The 15840-nt window shown below is 48.9% G+C and overlaps 9 protein-coding genes across 9 annotated transcripts; 4 read left to right on the forward strand and 5 right to left on the reverse strand.

The window, feature by feature from the left end:
• Positions 1–130: 130 nt before the first annotated feature.
• F9C07_2068694 (nucleolar protein nop5) lies at positions 131–2040 on the reverse strand (the record flags this gene model as incomplete). The annotated part of the gene is made up of 3 exons (XM_041291959.1): positions 131–1581; positions 1643–1803; positions 1916–2040. The coding sequence occupies 3 exons, from the start codon at positions 2038–2040 to the stop codon at positions 131–133; spliced, it is 1737 nt and encodes a 578-aa protein (XP_041146197.1).
• Positions 2041–2466: 426 nt separating this feature from the next.
• On the forward strand, positions 2467–3645 carry F9C07_2069770 (vacuolar H+-ATPase V0 sector, subunit D; the record flags this gene model as incomplete). Its single annotated transcript, XM_041291950.2, has 3 exons — positions 2467–2566; positions 2631–3505; positions 3562–3645. 3 exons carry the CDS (start codon positions 2467–2469, stop codon positions 3643–3645), a joined length of 1059 nt encoding a protein of 352 aa, XP_041146198.2.
• A 952-nt stretch (positions 3646–4597) lies between these two features.
• F9C07_3932 (ribose-phosphate pyrophosphokinase 4) lies at positions 4598–6006 on the reverse strand (the record flags this gene model as incomplete). Its single annotated transcript, XM_041291960.1, has 3 exons — positions 4598–4654; positions 4704–5027; positions 5080–6006. 3 exons carry the CDS (start codon positions 6004–6006, stop codon positions 4598–4600), a joined length of 1308 nt encoding a protein of 435 aa, XP_041146199.1.
• A 1044-nt stretch (positions 6007–7050) lies between these two features.
• F9C07_3933 (putative ubiquitin-like protein) lies at positions 7051–7818 on the reverse strand (the record flags this gene model as incomplete). Its single annotated transcript, XM_041291961.2, has 3 exons — positions 7051–7072; positions 7170–7308; positions 7365–7818. 3 exons carry the CDS (start codon positions 7816–7818, stop codon positions 7051–7053), a joined length of 615 nt encoding a protein of 204 aa, XP_041146200.2.
• A 166-nt stretch (positions 7819–7984) lies between these two features.
• On the forward strand, positions 7985–8855 carry F9C07_1532824 (phosphatidylinositol N-acetylglucosaminyltransferase). The gene is made up of 3 exons (XM_071508190.1): positions 7985–8403; positions 8465–8667; positions 8719–8855. The coding sequence occupies exons 1-3, from the start codon at positions 8070–8072 to the stop codon at positions 8794–8796; spliced, it is 615 nt and encodes a 204-aa protein (XP_071366438.1). The 5' UTR covers positions 7985–8069; the 3' UTR covers positions 8797–8855.
• A 59-nt stretch (positions 8856–8914) lies between these two features.
• On the reverse strand, positions 8915–10885 carry F9C07_3934 (pseudouridylate synthase 3; the record flags this gene model as incomplete). The annotated part of the gene is made up of 1 exon (XM_041285874.2): positions 8915–10885. The coding sequence occupies one exon, from the start codon at positions 10883–10885 to the stop codon at positions 8915–8917; it is 1971 nt and encodes a 656-aa protein (XP_041146201.2).
• A 353-nt stretch (positions 10886–11238) lies between these two features.
• On the forward strand, positions 11239–12355 carry F9C07_3935 (putative Rho-like small GTPase). Its single transcript, XM_071511156.1, has 4 exons — positions 11239–11465; positions 11593–11827; positions 11887–12006; positions 12088–12355. The coding sequence occupies exons 1-4, from the start codon at positions 11377–11379 to the stop codon at positions 12247–12249; spliced, it is 606 nt and encodes a 201-aa protein (XP_071366439.1). The 5' UTR covers positions 11239–11376; the 3' UTR covers positions 12250–12355.
• Positions 12356–13017: 662 nt separating this feature from the next.
• Positions 13018–13985, reverse strand: F9C07_3936 (40S ribosomal protein uS2; the record flags this gene model as incomplete). The annotated part of the gene is made up of 2 exons (XM_041291962.1): positions 13018–13747; positions 13816–13985. The coding sequence occupies 2 exons, from the start codon at positions 13983–13985 to the stop codon at positions 13018–13020; spliced, it is 900 nt and encodes a 299-aa protein (XP_041146203.1).
• A 345-nt stretch (positions 13986–14330) lies between these two features.
• On the forward strand, positions 14331–15297 carry F9C07_3937 (mitochondrial 37S ribosomal protein uS15m; the record flags this gene model as incomplete). The annotated part of the gene is made up of 2 exons (XM_041291952.1): positions 14331–14376; positions 14429–15297. The coding sequence occupies 2 exons, from the start codon at positions 14331–14333 to the stop codon at positions 15295–15297; spliced, it is 915 nt and encodes a 304-aa protein (XP_041146204.1).
• Between the last annotated feature and the right edge of the window lie 543 nt (positions 15298–15840).

Genomic DNA, 15840 nt, shown 5'->3' on the forward strand with positions numbered 1-15840 from the left:
ACCAATCCATCCTATAAATGCCACCCAGAAAATAGAAAGTCTTCAAGCAAATGACAAGAAAATTGAACCCACAAAGTGTGATATCATACAATAATGTAGCGATCCATCAGTTTTAACTTTTTGACATGATTTACTCGTCCTTCTTCTTCTTCTTCTTCTGTTTCTTCTCGTTGTCCTCATTGTCGTCGGACCGCTTGCGCTTCTTCTCCTCGCCCTTGTCAGCCTTTTTGGCCTCCTTCTTGGCCTTCTTCAGATCCTTCTTGCTGATTGAGCTAGGGTTGCCTTCGGCATCGAACTCGATCTCTCCGCGCTCAAGCTTGCGCTTGTACCGCTTGAGGCTCAATCCGGCCTTCTCGGCCATCTTCTCAAGGTCAGCGTCCTTGCTCTTCTTGGACTTCTTCTTGCTCGATTCCTCTTCCGACTCATCAGATGAGTCAGCCTCTGCATCCGAATCAGCATCGGCCATCTCGGTATCCTGGACCTCTTCAACAAGCTTCTTCTGCTTCTTGGCAGAAGAAGGCTCATCAACAGCATCGGCATCAGCGTTGTATTTCCTGGCCTCGTTGAGTTCAAATTTCTTGGCCTGTGCAGGTGTACCGTTGGGAGCAATGGTCACACCGCGGGGCTTAAGGGGCTTGCCTTCCATTCCAGCCAGCTTCCTCTCAAGGTTGAAACGAGCCTCTGTACCCAGGGCAGCCTTATCCTCCTCGGTAGCATCCTCATCCCACTCGGCAAGGGCATCCACACGGATACCAAGAGAGGCCTTGGCAGCGAGAACTCTGGCCATCTTACCCTTGTTCTTGCCAGTAGCCTGGCCGATGAGGGAGGCGTGGTAGATGAGACCATACTTAGGGGTGTCGTGCTTGGTCTTCAGGGCACGGAAAAGGGCCTTCTCGGCTCCAAGAATCTGGAGGGTACTGGCGGGGCTCTTGGAAAGATTGGTCAAGCTACCGGCGTGAGCGATGAGACGGGCGCCAACCAATTCGCCAACAAGAGCAGTCAAGTTAGGCGCAATGGCGTTCATACGGGCGGTCAAATAACCGGCAAGTTGCTGACGGTACTCCGTGAAGCCAACAACCTGCTCAGCCAAAGCCTGAATGTTCTCCAGATCCTCCTCGCTGATCTCAGTACCCATGGAGCGGTCCGCGGCAGCCTTGACAGAGCCCTCAAGCTCCTCGGGTAGGATCTCGGCGAGATCAGAGGACTCCCAGTTAGTGCGCATGCCCATCTTCAGAACGAGTTTCGCATAGGCCAGGTTGTCGTTGAGAATCTTAGCCAGCTCAGGGAAGTGCCAGCCGTACCATTCCTTCACACGCATAGCATAGTTGTTGAGCTCCTTATCCAAATCATCCAGCAGACCAATGGCTTGTACAATCATAGTATCAATCTTATCGGGAGAGAACTTCAGCTTATGTCTGGCAAGGGAGTGGGAAAGACCCAGAGACATGGTGGACATGTCCTGAGGGGCGAGGCCTGGGATTAATGTGGGGAGATGTTCACGGATAGCACGGTAGATATCAGTGGTGGTCGAGTCGGCGATAAGTTGGATATCGAGACCGGGAAGCTTGCCAATGGCATTTCCTTTACGATTTTTAGTCAATAACTGAACCGGATCTACTGCGCAGAAACTCGATCGACATACCAAGCTTCGGGTCCGCAACGGCCAAAGAGACCTTCTTCTCATCCTTGACCTCGTCAAGAAGGCTGGCAAGACGAGGGGTGACCTTGCCCTCAACAAGAGAAGCAACTTCCTCCAGGGCTGTAGCAGCGCTGTCGAACTTCTGGAAACTCTTCAATTTCACACTATACGAAAGAGTTAGATGGACCGTTCACACCGGAAAATTTTTTGCTTCAAGAGCGCGTGCGGCGAGATTGGAACAACACCGACGAGAATGCAGCGAAAGCAATAACTTACAGGTTCGAAACACCCTCTGCCGTCGCAGCCTCCGTAGCCAGATCATCTCTCTTCAAAAGCTTCTTGTCTTTGGCCTTGAGCAGGGCATAACCCGCGCTGGTTTCGGTGAGGATAAACAGCGTCATGGTGGACGGCCTCAATTCCCAGCTGGTTTAAAAAATATTTAATCTAACAGCTAGAAAGGTAATAAATATGGTGGATAGGCCGGAGAGTGAGGGCGACCGTGGACGAAACCACCGAAAGCGTGCTTGGGGAAGTCGGTTTGTCGCTGCTGGCGGGAATTTTTTACCTCGAGTCTAAAGTAAAAAAATGAAAAAAGCGAGAGCGATCCGAGTGGCTGAGTGGCTGGTGGGTGCGGCGGTGCGTCTTACGTAACGCGGGAAGCGACTGACGGACATGGAGAGATACATACAACAGCTGTCTTGCGGAGTAGTTTTGGAATCCTCCCGAGCTGCATCGTCATTACACAATGGAGGGTCTCTTCTTTAACGTCAACAGCGGGTATGTGTGGCTCAGAATTATATTTGGGATCTTGCGACAGCGTCGGACTAATGCTCTATAGCTATGTTGAGGGCATTGTCCGAGGATATCGGAACAGCCTCCTCACGGGCCAGCACTACAACAACCTGACCCAATGCGAAACAATAGATGGTCCGTTCGCTCACAGCTGTATCGCTACTCATATACTATATACTTATCCAAGTACTGGCTGCAGATGTCAAACTCCAGCTCGCCCCCGCATACGGAGACTTCCTCGCCGCGCTTCCTCCCAACCCCTCTACCTCAGCCCTTGCCGGCAAGATGACGGATAAGCTGGTCGCTGAATTCCGCTATGTGCTCACCCAGGCCACAGGGTCGACGGCCAGATTCCTCGAGTACCTGACTTACGGCTATATGATCGATAACATTGCTCTTCTTATCACCGGTACTTTACATGAGCGTGATACTCGTGAGCTTCTGGAGCGATGCCACCCCTTGGGCTGGTTTGAGACTTTGCCCGTACTGTGTGTGGCCACGAACATCGAGGAACTTTATAACTCGGTCTTGATTGAAACACCATTGGCTGGCTACTTCAAGGGCAGCCTCAGCCACCAGGATCTGGACGAATTGAACATCGAGATCGTGCGCAACACCCTCTACAAGAACTATCTCGAGGACTTCTACCAGTTTGTGAACACACACCCAGACTTTAAGGGCACTCCTACACAAGAGGTTATGTCTGAACTTCTGGAGTTCGAGGCAGACCGCCGTGCAATCAACATCACCCTGAACTCGTTCGGGACAGAGCTTTCGAAGCAGGAACGGAGAAAGCTGTACCCGGAGTTTGGTAAACTCTATCCCGAAGGCTCATTGATGCTTTCACGGGCTGACGACCTGGAGTCTGTGTCTCTTGCGGTCAGCATATCAGCTGACTACAAGGCCTTCTTTGACGCCGTGGGCCTTACTCAGGGTGCAGGTTTCGGTGGTGGTGCGGATGGAAAAAGTCTCGAGGACATGTTCTACCAAAAGGAAATGGAAATGTCAAAGGTTGTCTTCACCCGGCAGTTTACCCCGGCGGTAGTCTACGCATGGATGAGGTTGAAGGAGCAGGTCAGTCCAAAACTGTTCCTGACGAGAGGCATAAGAACTAACCACCCATTACACAGGAAATTCGAAACGTTACATGGATCGCGGAGTGCATTGCGCAGCACCAGAAAGAGCGGATTGGCAACTTCATCTCTGTCTTCTAAGCGTCCCGTCTCGGCACCACCTAATCTTCGATTCGTGCGATCCGTTCACATGCACAAAACTTCCTTATTACCCCGAACTATGTGATTCTATGTATCTTTTCCCTCTTCCATTTCCCATATCCTTATCTTGTGACTAGCTTTCAGTTATCCACTTATGTGTTGAGCGCATCAAATCGCCCGGCATACGTTGCCAGTTTCTGATCTCTTCTACTTGCCTAGGGCGTTGGGGAATCTCGTTTGTGCGGTATAGTATAGATGAACTGATCATTTACTTATACCTTGAATGTAAACTTTATTGCTTAATGTAGGGATTTGCATATTTGAGGTAAGCGATACTACTATAGAGTTTGTCAAGTATAATATCTAGTTCTTAAGTTATCACGTTTGAATTTCTAATCGTCGCAACTTTTACATTTGTTAATTTCAGGCTGCACGGCCCACTACTGAGAGTCTAAGTTAGTCATGCTTGTATGTAAGTTAGTACAAGTGTATCCGTGCAGATACATGCTCAGGGCCAAAGCTCCTTATAGTACACGGTTCTGTGTTATGCCAAGAAAAAATTGCAGTTGTAGAGCAAGAGAGATGCAGTGAAAATGTCACGAAGTAGCCTGAACAATCGCAACAATCGCAAGGAGCGGCAAATGGGAAGGTGGGGGGACAAGGATTGAAACAGAGTCCGGTCGATTGGCCTAGAAGCCTATCTACTGGTTTCATAAATCGGTCGACACATTCAACGCAGTTACGTGATATGCGATGATGGGATTGTATAGTCATAAAAAAAGATCCAATATAGCAGTGGGGGCGTCAGTGTGTTGGGGGTTGCCCAACAAAAATCAAACATTTCAGCATATGAGTTTTTTCATCACTCCTTTTTTTGGTTTTCAGGATTCATGCTAAAGCTCCTTCGGAGAGGAAGGATAATAAAAAGACATGTCAAAAGTTGGATAGATCGTTAGTCGTACTGGAAAAGGACACTGATACTCTCGCCATGGTGGACACGACGGATAGCCTACGACGTATTAGCAACAAAACTCCGTTAAGTAGGATAGCCAACATACCTCGGCAAAGACATGGCCAACTTCCAAAACCTCCAGCTTAGGGCACTGGCGGAGGTGTTCTGTCTGATCAACGCTGTTCGTGACCACCACCTTGTCAAGGGCACTGGCGTTGATGCGATCAATAGCATCCCCACTTAGGATACCGTGAGTCACCAAGGCGTAAACTTGAGCGGCACCTTCCTTCTTCAAGAGCTTTGCAGCTCTAGTGATGGTGTTGGAAGTATCCGCCAGGTCATCAATCAGGATAGCGGTACGGCCTTTCACATCACCAACTAACATCATAGTGGCATTTTGACGGTCCGTGATGCGTGTGGGACGCCGTTCCTATTAACTATTAGGAAACACAAAAAATGTTGAACTAGTAAGCAGAACAAACCTTGTGAATCAATGCGAACTCTATGCCCATGGAATCCGCAATTGCCGTGGCACGCTTAGCACCGCCAGCATCGGGGCTGACAATAACAGCCCGCTTGTAATTGGGGATGTTCCGCTGAATGTAACTCTTGAGCAGCGGTCTGCCATACAAGTTATCTACGGGGATATCGAAGAATCCCTGATACTGAGGATCGTGTAGGTCCATCGTGATGATGTGGTCGGCACCAGCACAGGCAAGCAAATCAGCTACCAATGTGCCTGCCTGAGCAACCCACTGCTTGTAGCCTGGGCGTGGTTGGAAATTGTTGATTTTGTTCACGCTGTCCTCACCGAAAGCACCATTGGAAACAGCGGCCTTGCTGCTCTCTGGTTGCGAATCCAGAGTATCACTGCGAGAGAGGCCGCTAGTCGGGCGCTTCTTCACAGGACTGCCATTGCTGATATCCTCTATTTGAGCCTTTGCAAGGCTCTTCTGTAGGTTATCAACACCGTTCAGAAGACTTCCACTCTCAGGCTTCCCAGGATATGGGGTTGTAGGGGTGCTCTCGAAAGTATAGCCATTTGCAGGTTCCGACTTTCCAGGAACAGATGACTTTACAAGAGGCGCGCCAGTCTTATTGTAAGGAATATCACTCTGGCGAGAGTACGGGAAAAGAGGGAGAACAGCGGTGACCCTCTTGGCGGAGGCGGTCTTGCATGCAGAGATGGTAATGAGTAGCTCCAGTAGGTGGTCGTTCACTTTCCCACCACCAGATTGAATAATGTACACATCTTTCCCACGAACAGACTCTTTGATTTCAACTCTGGTTTCGCCCACAGAGAATTTGGAAAGTAGAACATCTGCTGGCGGGATACCCAGGACGCCGCAGATGTTCTGAGTCAGTTGTGGGTGGGAAGTGCCCCCAATTACCACGATATTGCGGACCATGGTGGTAGGATCTTCAGGTTGATGAAGTTTTGAAAAAGCGGTAGGATAGATAAACAAAAGAGAGGATGTCTGCGTCGAGAGTGGAGAGAAACCAGGGATATCCGATGAGAGAGGTCTGGAGGGTCGATTATTGATCGGTGAGATTAGCACAAGGTTGAGAGAAGCTTTGATCAATGAATGGACAAAGTTGTGGCGAATACGGACAGGCAACTACCTCATGGCGGGGATTCAAGAACGGTGTCCGATTGATGGAGTGGAGAGAACATTGAATAAAGGACTGAGGTAGAGGGTCGTGTGAGTCCCGCGATAGAAAAAAAAATGCCTCTTCCGCCGGTGGAACCAAACGTGCTCCAAGCCTCGGATTTCTGCCGTAATAGCCCCAGGCTGCTACATGCCGCCTGCCGCATCCGGCTAGCTGCACACAAATTAAACAAAAATGACTGGAAAAGACGATGCGCCCCGCGTGAGAGGTAAATGACGGGAGATGTGGGAGGATGAGAGAAGAAAAAAATAGCTCCGACTCCGGATTTCAGAAATACCCGTAGTTCCAAGACGACAACAACAACAACAACAACAGCAATTCATGAGCCATTCACCTCGCTAACCAAGCAAAGAACAGTAGGCACCATCTGTCATGAAAATGCTAGCTGTTGCATTACAAGAAGAGCAATGTCTCCATTGGGCCAATAGGTACATGGAAACTTTGAAAAATAACGTGTCGGAGAGCATCATCGGTCTGGTGGGAGGCCAAATAAAAGAAAGAGAAAAAAGTAATTTTCATGACAATTCCCAATACCACAATCAATTCCCAAAGTGTTGTTGCAATAGCAGGTAAAGCACAATAGAGATGAAACCCAGGTCATATAAAGATACAGTAATACAATTCGAATCGCCTGTGAGGAATATCCTACAAAACAGAGTAGAGTTAGCATTCACCCCCAAAGACATACCAGACGCATCATGACAGACCTCACAAACCATAGGGAAGAAATCGAAAAGGAAGTTGCTCACAGGTACCTAAAGTTGTATAGTCTACGCAATGATTTATTCACCAGTGCCGACCTCCCTGTAGAACAGTCAGCATCGAATCTCCCGAACCGAGAAAGTTCCGAAGCGCAACAAATAGCAGGCTACAAGGGAGGGCCTTGAAGAGGATCACTTACAGATCAAGCTGGCTTCCTGAAGAAATGCTGTAGTCGGCCAGTGTTAAGAAATCTTTAAAAGGTCGCTCCCCTTGGCGCTTGAGGAGGATTTCATGTGGTTCACGTCCGATACGTGCAGCAACCTGTGCCTTAAAAAGCTCTATGACACAAATTAGATGCCAAACTGCAGTCCTCGATCATAAAAGGGTAACGAACTGATTGGATCCGATGCAAGACATGGAATTGAAGCTTTCGAGCCGAGACGATCATTCACATGCACAATAATCATCGGTTCTGAGGACTGAGGAACGGCGTTTTTCTTTTCTTTCTTCTCTTTCTTCTTCTTGTCCCGTCCGTCTCTCTCATCACCCTCAGGACGCTTTCGGTCACGATCGCTATCCTTGTTCCTATCCTCAGGTCGATACGTATCTCTGTCGCGTCGCGGAGATCTTGCCCGTTCTTCCCTATCTCTGTATCCTCGATTTAGTCTCCGTTCATCTGTATCGTGTCTGCTGTCGCCATCGCGCCGTTTGTCCTTCCATCGAAAACCTCCTCCTCCTCCTCCTCCTCCTCCTCCTCCTCCATTTTTTCTAGGCCTCTCTCTGTCAGACCTTTCTCTGTCAAGCCTTCTCCCTGGCGACCTGCTCCTTGAACGCTCGCCCATGATCATCGACGTAGGGTAATGTAGTTTAGCGATCAGGTTGACGCTCTCAGCAATGGAATACGACCCGCGCGACACGTGATGATGTATTGCGGCCCGGCCTTCTGGTCGCAAGATGCCTACACTAAACTCTAAATGGAATAGTACGATAAATGTTAAGCACTGACCTCCGTGCTTAACCCCATGCTTATTGCGATTGAACTTATATCAATAGCCTCAAATCCGGCTTAGAGCATCGCAGATTTCTAAATCAGTGATAAATGCCTGGTCGCCTGATACTACGACGTCCATCTCCGACGACCGTCTCATTCACTGTGTCCAATGCCTCCAGACACACGAGCACCCCAGCGAAGATCCTCTACTATCTTCAAGTCCTTTTGCGCGCATTAGTCTTCATCTGCGTGGTTTTCTTCAACGTCGCAAGACTCCGCCACTCTTTCTTTAACCAAGATGGATCTTTATTACGCTGGAATGCCATATGGTCGAGCCCATTAGGGTCACATGTAACCCGAACCGTAGATTCATACAGTTCCTGGGCTGTCGTTCTGGTGAGCGCGATTGTAATCTATGGTGTCTTTAGGAAGGGCTATACGGGTATGCTGGAGTGTTCCTGTTGCGGTAAATGATTTCAATGCTAACTTTTGGTGCTATACAGAGGAATCACTGCTAGTCATACGTGGTTTGGGAATTCAAACTTCTACTTCGTCCCTGACCTATCTCTCCAAAGCCTCGACGCGATTTATTCCCACCACTCAGATCCAGGACATTGTGATTCACGAGGCTTTCAAAGGGTTTGAAGTCCGCTTTTACCTAGCAATTATTGTAGATGGGGAGCCCGAGGTTGTCGTAGTGTTCCCTGTAAGTATTCTCATCCAAATAAGTGATTTGTCCTAACCCTTATATGCCCAGAAACTTTTGCCGAGTCGGGCAATACTGGAAGAGGTTTGGAGGGGCTCGCGGCACTGTCTCTATGATTCAAAATCTTAACATGAAGGAGTTTGGAAGTAATTATCTTGCCTTTGAAACGGGCATTCCCATGTCTAATTGGAGTACACCTAACGGAAACCTATTCTATAAAGGTATGACATGCAACCAGCTTTCCTTTCTACATCTCCATGCGACTGGGCTCTGCACCCTTTTCAGTCTTTCGCTGTTTGGCTGCAAGCCATCTCGCGTTTTGGACCTCCACGGGATCCGTCTTTCTCTTCTGCATGACTGGTATATACTGTCCTCCCATTCTCGGTTCATTCGCGCCATAGAAGACTTTTTGGCTCCGCTTTCGTTGTTCATCCTTGACACCCTTGGCTTCGCCATTGACAACCCCTTGGTCCCCTTGGCTGACGGCAAGATCCAGTAATGTGCCAGCCAGTATTTCGTCAATCTTACGTTGCCTCCAAACGGACCAAAGACTGTCTACTACCCCTCCCAGACCGTATTTGCCATCTCCTCTGCCCACTTGGGATTTTATCTGTCTGCTGTCCCCGGCGTAAACCCAATCTAATGCATCTTCACGGCTGCCGCTGTTCTCATCGGGGAAGACACAGTTCCAAAGGACAAGGGGAGCGTCGGAAGCCATCTCATAGGTCGGCTTACGCGGGTTCTTGGTTATGTCTAACAGGTCCGGCACAATAGTCGGTGGCTCGAGCCCCTGGCCCACTAGGAACAAAATACCCACCATGTGCCGCACCTGATGCCATAGAAAAGCGGATCCTCTCAAGTTAAATACATATACTTGAGAAGGGGTTGGCGAAGGAGACTCTGGCGACCCGGGAGTTTGTTGCGCAGCAGGGTCTTCTAGAGCTTGGAATCCCGGTTGACTGACGTAGCCCAGTGGGCTGCTTCGCGGGTCAAGGAGCTCAATGTCAGAATGGTAGATGACTCTCTCGAAATTTTCGATTTGTTTGCTGGTGTCCAGTTTGCAGAAGTTACGGAAGTCATGGACTCCCTCAAAGTACTTAGCAGCTTCGCGCATAGCCTCAATGTCTAACCAACCCTCTCTGTATTTTGCGCGGCTATCTCCCGCCTTATTGTTTGCACGCGAGGTAAATCCAAGAGGTCCTGGCGTTGGGGAGAAGGCGGGTTGGGTAAAGAAATATTTGTAATGGCGTTCCCGGCAAGAGAAACGGGCGTCGAAGCCTTCCGGGGGGTGTGGACACCATGCCAGGACCCGGATATCCTCTGGAAGCACTCTGTTCAGAATACTTACGTATGGTAATTCATCAGCGATATCATCCCAATTATCTTGAGCGGCATCGTCTAAAGCAGAAGCTTCTTCTCCGGTCTGCATAGTAGTATCCGAGCTAGGGTCCGCCTGCGCAACATCATCACGCTTAGGTCGTGCGCTTCGTACCCTAAGGCCGATGACTTGTCCAAAGGCACTGACACCCCGGTCAGTCCGGCCAGCCTTAGAATACTGACATCCTTCCCAATTGATCAAATAAGGTTTCAATTCCCTCGGGCCCCTGGTATCTTCAAACCCATCCGCCTCTCCATTCTCCGGGAAAATCAGACGAGTCTTCCGCAAAGCCTTCCACATCTCTTCTTCAATCGTAGGGAGTGGTGTGACATTTCCATTGGCATGTTCAAGACCGTTGTACCGTTGCCCCAGATATGCGAACTTCAGAGCTATGAACCGGGTATTGTATCTGGAAGGATCAATCACTCGGGGCTGCTTCGGGGGACGATTCGGCGCGCGAGTATGTGTGATATCGTCCTCTGGGGGAGGCTGGTATTTGCGCGCTCCCTTCTTTGAGGAAAACTTCGCTGTCTCGGCGGGGGTATCGAGCGCTGGGTTCGAAGGTACAAATTCGTTTGCGACTTTCGATGAAGTAGCGAATTCCGCATTACGTGAGTGCAGCTGGCGCTCCAACTCTGTAATTCTGGAGATCAGATTCTCCGGGGTCCAGGTCGAGTAGTCGGTTTGACCCTGAGGTGGAAGTGATTCCCCGGCGCCGGACATGCCTTGAGACTCAACTTGCGCGTGGGGATGATTGAGAAACAGAAAGGTTCGTTTGGTCAAATGACGTTGTGTAATGCGACTCAGATTGGAACAGAGTCTGCTTTGAACTCTCCACATTCCCCTGGAGCTGGCGAAAATGGTTTGTTGTACCCACTAAACTTTGAAAGTAGTTGGCGGGGGACAGATGTTGGAAATTTTTAAAGTCATTTTTGTTAAGTAATTTAATATCCGTGTATGGTAATTTTACGGAGATCTGCTAGATCTACTTTAGATGAGAAACAGTGGCTTTGGATTTTACATGCATCGTCTTGGGAGTTCTTATCATAGGATCTGCTTAATAAATCGAGTTTGTAATAATCTAACCCAGAGAAACGTACTTATCAATGCCGCTTTACTTTGTCATGGATGCATTCCAAGTAGATATGACATCTGCTTTATATCTCTCCGTTCGATTAACCTTCACAGTACCCAATCTCAACTACTCAAACACACGATAACTTCAGCCAAGTTCAGGAAAGCTCTGCTACACAATCACTTTTTTATTCTAATCACACACACTGACAGGCCTTCGAATATACTGCAATACAGCACCTCGTGAATTCGACCTAATGACGAACCAAGAAAGTCCGGACCAGGAGAACACAGTCACCATCCTCCTACTAGGAGACCCAGGATGCGGTAAAACGACATTCTTATCGTAAGTCTATACCGGAAAGCAGCTGAGAATCCAAGACCCTTATCGGATCTTCCAAGACGTCCCTTACTGCCGGAACTTTCTATGCCTGCATTCTATCTTTTAGCGGAATACTGATCTATCGACCCAGAGCATTGAAACAAGGGCGCAGTAGGCTTAATGGAAATGACTCGCATAGTCAAGCTGAGCCTTTACGGGACAGTGACCAGCCCTTCCTTTATGATATCCGTTTCTCAAAGAAGTCATTTAGCCTCGAGTTATATGATACTGCATGTCCTAATCAGCACTGGTCCACATTGAAGCCGGACGTGGTTCTTCTGGCTTTTGATATATCCAACAGAGATACTTTGACCAATCTCAAAACAGTGAGTTTACATATTTATCGAATCTTCTCTATGTCAATCATAATTACTGATCTTCTTAGTGGCGACACGATATTATCCGGTACTTCCAACATGGTCAGGGGGAACGGATCCCCGTTATGATGGTAGGCTTGAAAAGAGATTTGAGGGTAGAAGGCGAAGGTATCATCTACCCGCAAGAAGTAAGTACATCAACCTGAAAAACCTCCTTATGAGCCATGTTTGCCGTGCCTTAGTGTATATGCGAAAACTAACCCGAGCAGACATATCGAATCGCACAAGAGCTCCGGTGTGACCGTTACGCAGAGTGTTCTGCTGTTACGGGAGAACTTTTGGCAGAAACGTTCGAAGATTTAGCGAGGCTTGCAGGCATGACAACCACGGATCGTGGGGGGCAGACGCAGGGTGGCTGTGTAGTCAGTTGACAGGGGAGCGAATATATGTAGAGTGTTGCGATACCCTTTTTACGATAATATATATCTATTCTAGTTGATCTACCAAAAGTAGGAAGTTAATTTACTTTATTATGCAAACATGGAGACGAAAAAGGAAATTTATGATATGTGCCTGATGCCTATCCATGCCTCCTAATACGAGTCTACGTGTCGATCTACGTTCAGTGCCTTATCCGGGGTTACTCGGAATACTGCTGATACACGATAGAACATGCATATGGTAGCTAGTATCACGTTTCATTTACGACTAAAATCAACATGCAGGGAGAAACCAAGGTAACGGCTAAGTCCACCTTGTGGAAATTGACAGCACAGGGCTTTCCCCCAGAAGCTCACCGAGATAATAGAACAACTGGATATCTTTCCCTCGTAAGCGCCAGTCAATTTTTGACAATGCTATTCCTCCCCGATGCACCATGGACAAGACGTGATAACGGACTGTAAAAAACGAGACTTCGCTGTAGCATACCAAGGGAAGTAGAAAAGTTGTAGGGTTCCCGATCAGAAACTTCGATCACTTTTTCTCCTTTTTTTCTTCTTGCTTTTGAAATAGGAGTTTTCAAACAGAGACTAGGATAGACATGTCAAGAGAAGTTTTCTTTGCGGGAGATGCTGTCGGTTACTCGTCAGATCATGGGTGAAGAGAAAATATAAAACGTCAGTCCTCCTCAGCGCCAATTTTCGCAGAAAAAACTCATGCCCCTCGTAACAGCTGTCCATTGTCGCTATTCATTTTATTTACCACTTGCCCTCAGCAGGCTGGGTCTCAGCCCAGCTCTCACCAGCAGCGGCAGGAGCGGAGCTGGCGGCCCAGTCGGCACCATCAGCCTCCCAGCTGGTAGGACCAGCAGCGCTAGCAGCAGCGAAAGCAGTGCCAGGAACACCAGCACCAGCACCCTGGGTGTCCCAGTTCTCACCAGCGAAGCCAGACTCAATGGCACCGGCACCGACCTCCTCGGCAGTAGCAACCTTGGACTCATCGGCGATCTCCTTGTTCTCCTCGGCCTCAGGGTCGCGGTAGAAGTAGAGGTCAGGAACGACATCCCACTCGGTCTCGCGGGTAGCGAGGGTACCGCGGAGACGGAGGACCTCACGGGCAAGCATCCACCAAACCAGACCGATGGAGTGACGACCCTTGTTGTTGGTGGGGATAGCAACGTCAACGAAGTCGGTGGGGGAGTCAGTGTCGCAAAGAGCGAGGACGGGGATGTTGACGTAGCTAGCCTCCTTGATGGCCTGAGAGTCGGTGCGAGGGTCGGTAACGATGATGAGACGGGGCTCCTTGAAAGAGCGGGTGATGTAGTTGGTGAAGTTACCGGGGGTGAAACGGCCGGCGATGGCGGTGGCACCGGTGTGGGCAGCGAACTTCAGGACAGCACGCTGACCATAAGGACGAGCGGAGATCACACAGATATCGGCGGGATTCTCGACAGCCGCAATGATACGGGCAGCCAAAAGGATCTTCTCCCTGTAATTTGCGCGCATGTTAGTTTTTCCACGCAGCGAAACCCGCAAATTTTCCGCTGAGTCGCATACCAGGTCTTGCCAATGTTGATGACATTGACACCGTCAGGGCGAGTCTTCCAGAGGTAAGGCTCCATGTGCACCTGGAGGTTCTTGGAACCCAGGTGGCACTGAGCAGCGAGCAGCTGCTCAATGTCCTGCTGGGTGGGGTTGAAGATCGGGGGAAGCTGAGAGGGGGCCATGGTGGGCGATTGATATTGCAATGAACAGCGAATTGAATATATCAATCGACTGGCGCTTGTCGCAGTGGTGATGACGGGAAAAAGACTGACGCGAAGGTGAACTTTAGCCCTCCGCGTTTGGATGATTTTCGTTTGTGAATTTTAGGGCTAGGGTACGAATATTCGGAGCCTCAGGCCTCCACTTTGCCATCAAATCACGTGATTGTACCTTGCTGAATACGGGTTAGCTCCGTTTTCGGCCTTCGAGATTTCGGAGACTTCACAGTCTTTGGACGTAAAGGTTGCCAGAGCTGGAGCTGTTGGTTGCCTTGCGAAGGTTGAATTTACCAAGCAGTTTCTACGGATATGCCTCCACGATTCCTCTTCCAGCCTTCCTTCAAGGCCTTTACTGGTAAGCCTCAATCCTGGCCATTGTGTTGCGTGTTATTAACCGGCTGTGCTAGGGTCTTCGCATGTTCAGAGCCCGCTTGCTGCGCTTTCATTGAATGCTTCCAGGACATCTATCAGAGCGGGATCCGCCGAGACTAGGGAACGCCGAAGACATGATCCGTTTTTGATGGCACAGTCACGTCAGCGCAAAGCCGCCAATCTGTCTCGTCAACAAGCTCTTGCCGAAGAACGCGAAAGCTCTCTCGGCGATCCTGTGGAGAGTGCACCCACTCCATTCATCCAAGAGCTCAAAACGGTCAAATCTGGGCCACAAGCCCCTTCAAGCTCAGATGCCAGACTCAACTACTTCGTCACTCCCGAGGGACTCCAGGAGGCCATGGAATATTCGAAAGCCTTGACATCTCCCCTCGAAAACCCAGACAGAGACACTGCAGACCCTCAACTTGAGAAGGAGGCATCCGAGAGACATCTTCAGGAACATCGCAATGCTCAGGAGGCAATCAGCCGTATCGTGAAGATCAGTAACGGAAACACGCAAGATCAGATGCGCCTACATATCCAGAACTGCATTGAAACGTTTGGACGGCACAATACCGACAAGACTTTGCCGCCGAAACCTGCAGCTGTATCGCATCAGTCCGCTACTGAACATCCCGAGAAAACCCCTCGAGTTGGCCAGGATACCGGTTCTCCGGAAGTTCAGGTTGCTATCCTCACTGCAAAGATTCTGAACTTGTCTAGACACTTGCAGACAACCAACAAAGATAAGCATAACAAGAGAAACTTGAGACTCCTCGTGCATAAGCGACAGAAGTTGCTTCGGTACCTGCGCAGGAAGGAGCGGGGTGGTCCAAGATGGCAGCACTTGATCGAAACCTTGGGCCTGTCGGATGCTGCTTGGAAGGGTGAGATTAGCATGTAATGGCTCGGTAGCGTTTGTATTGTTATGTTTTCATTTGTTTCCCATCATATTTTTAAGTCAATATTGGCGTGTAACTATATGGCATCCATACCTGCCCTGTGTGCTGCAAGAGCTCACTTGTTTGCCTGGTCTTTTTGATGTTTCTTATCTACAGACTTACCGTGTACAAGTATTACAATTCTACATTTCAGAAAACTATTTAAAGCGATTAGGTGATATGTGTTACCATGCGCAAGCAATCTGGCATCCCACTAGTTGTCCCTTGTACTTGCATAAGTAAAATTAATCTATGGAAAAACAAAGCATGCTGTATCTCACTTCAGTAATATATACCAGCACTTTGTATTCTATTAGGACCACTATGAGAATAATATTTTGACCCAAAATGATATCAAAATTTAGCCGATTTTTTCCAAGATGCCGAAAGACAAGAAATAGAAAGAACAAAGTTGAAGTCATTCAGAGTAAAATTGGCCGGGTGTAGACTTCATTGGGTGGACAACTGACCGCCTCATGATTTTGCCAGGCCGTGGTCCCGACTTT

Source organism: Aspergillus flavus, chromosome 4, assembly GCF_009017415.1.
Source record: "Aspergillus flavus chromosome 4, complete sequence".
Lineage (NCBI taxonomy): Eukaryota > Fungi > Ascomycota > Eurotiomycetes > Eurotiales > Aspergillaceae > Aspergillus > Aspergillus flavus.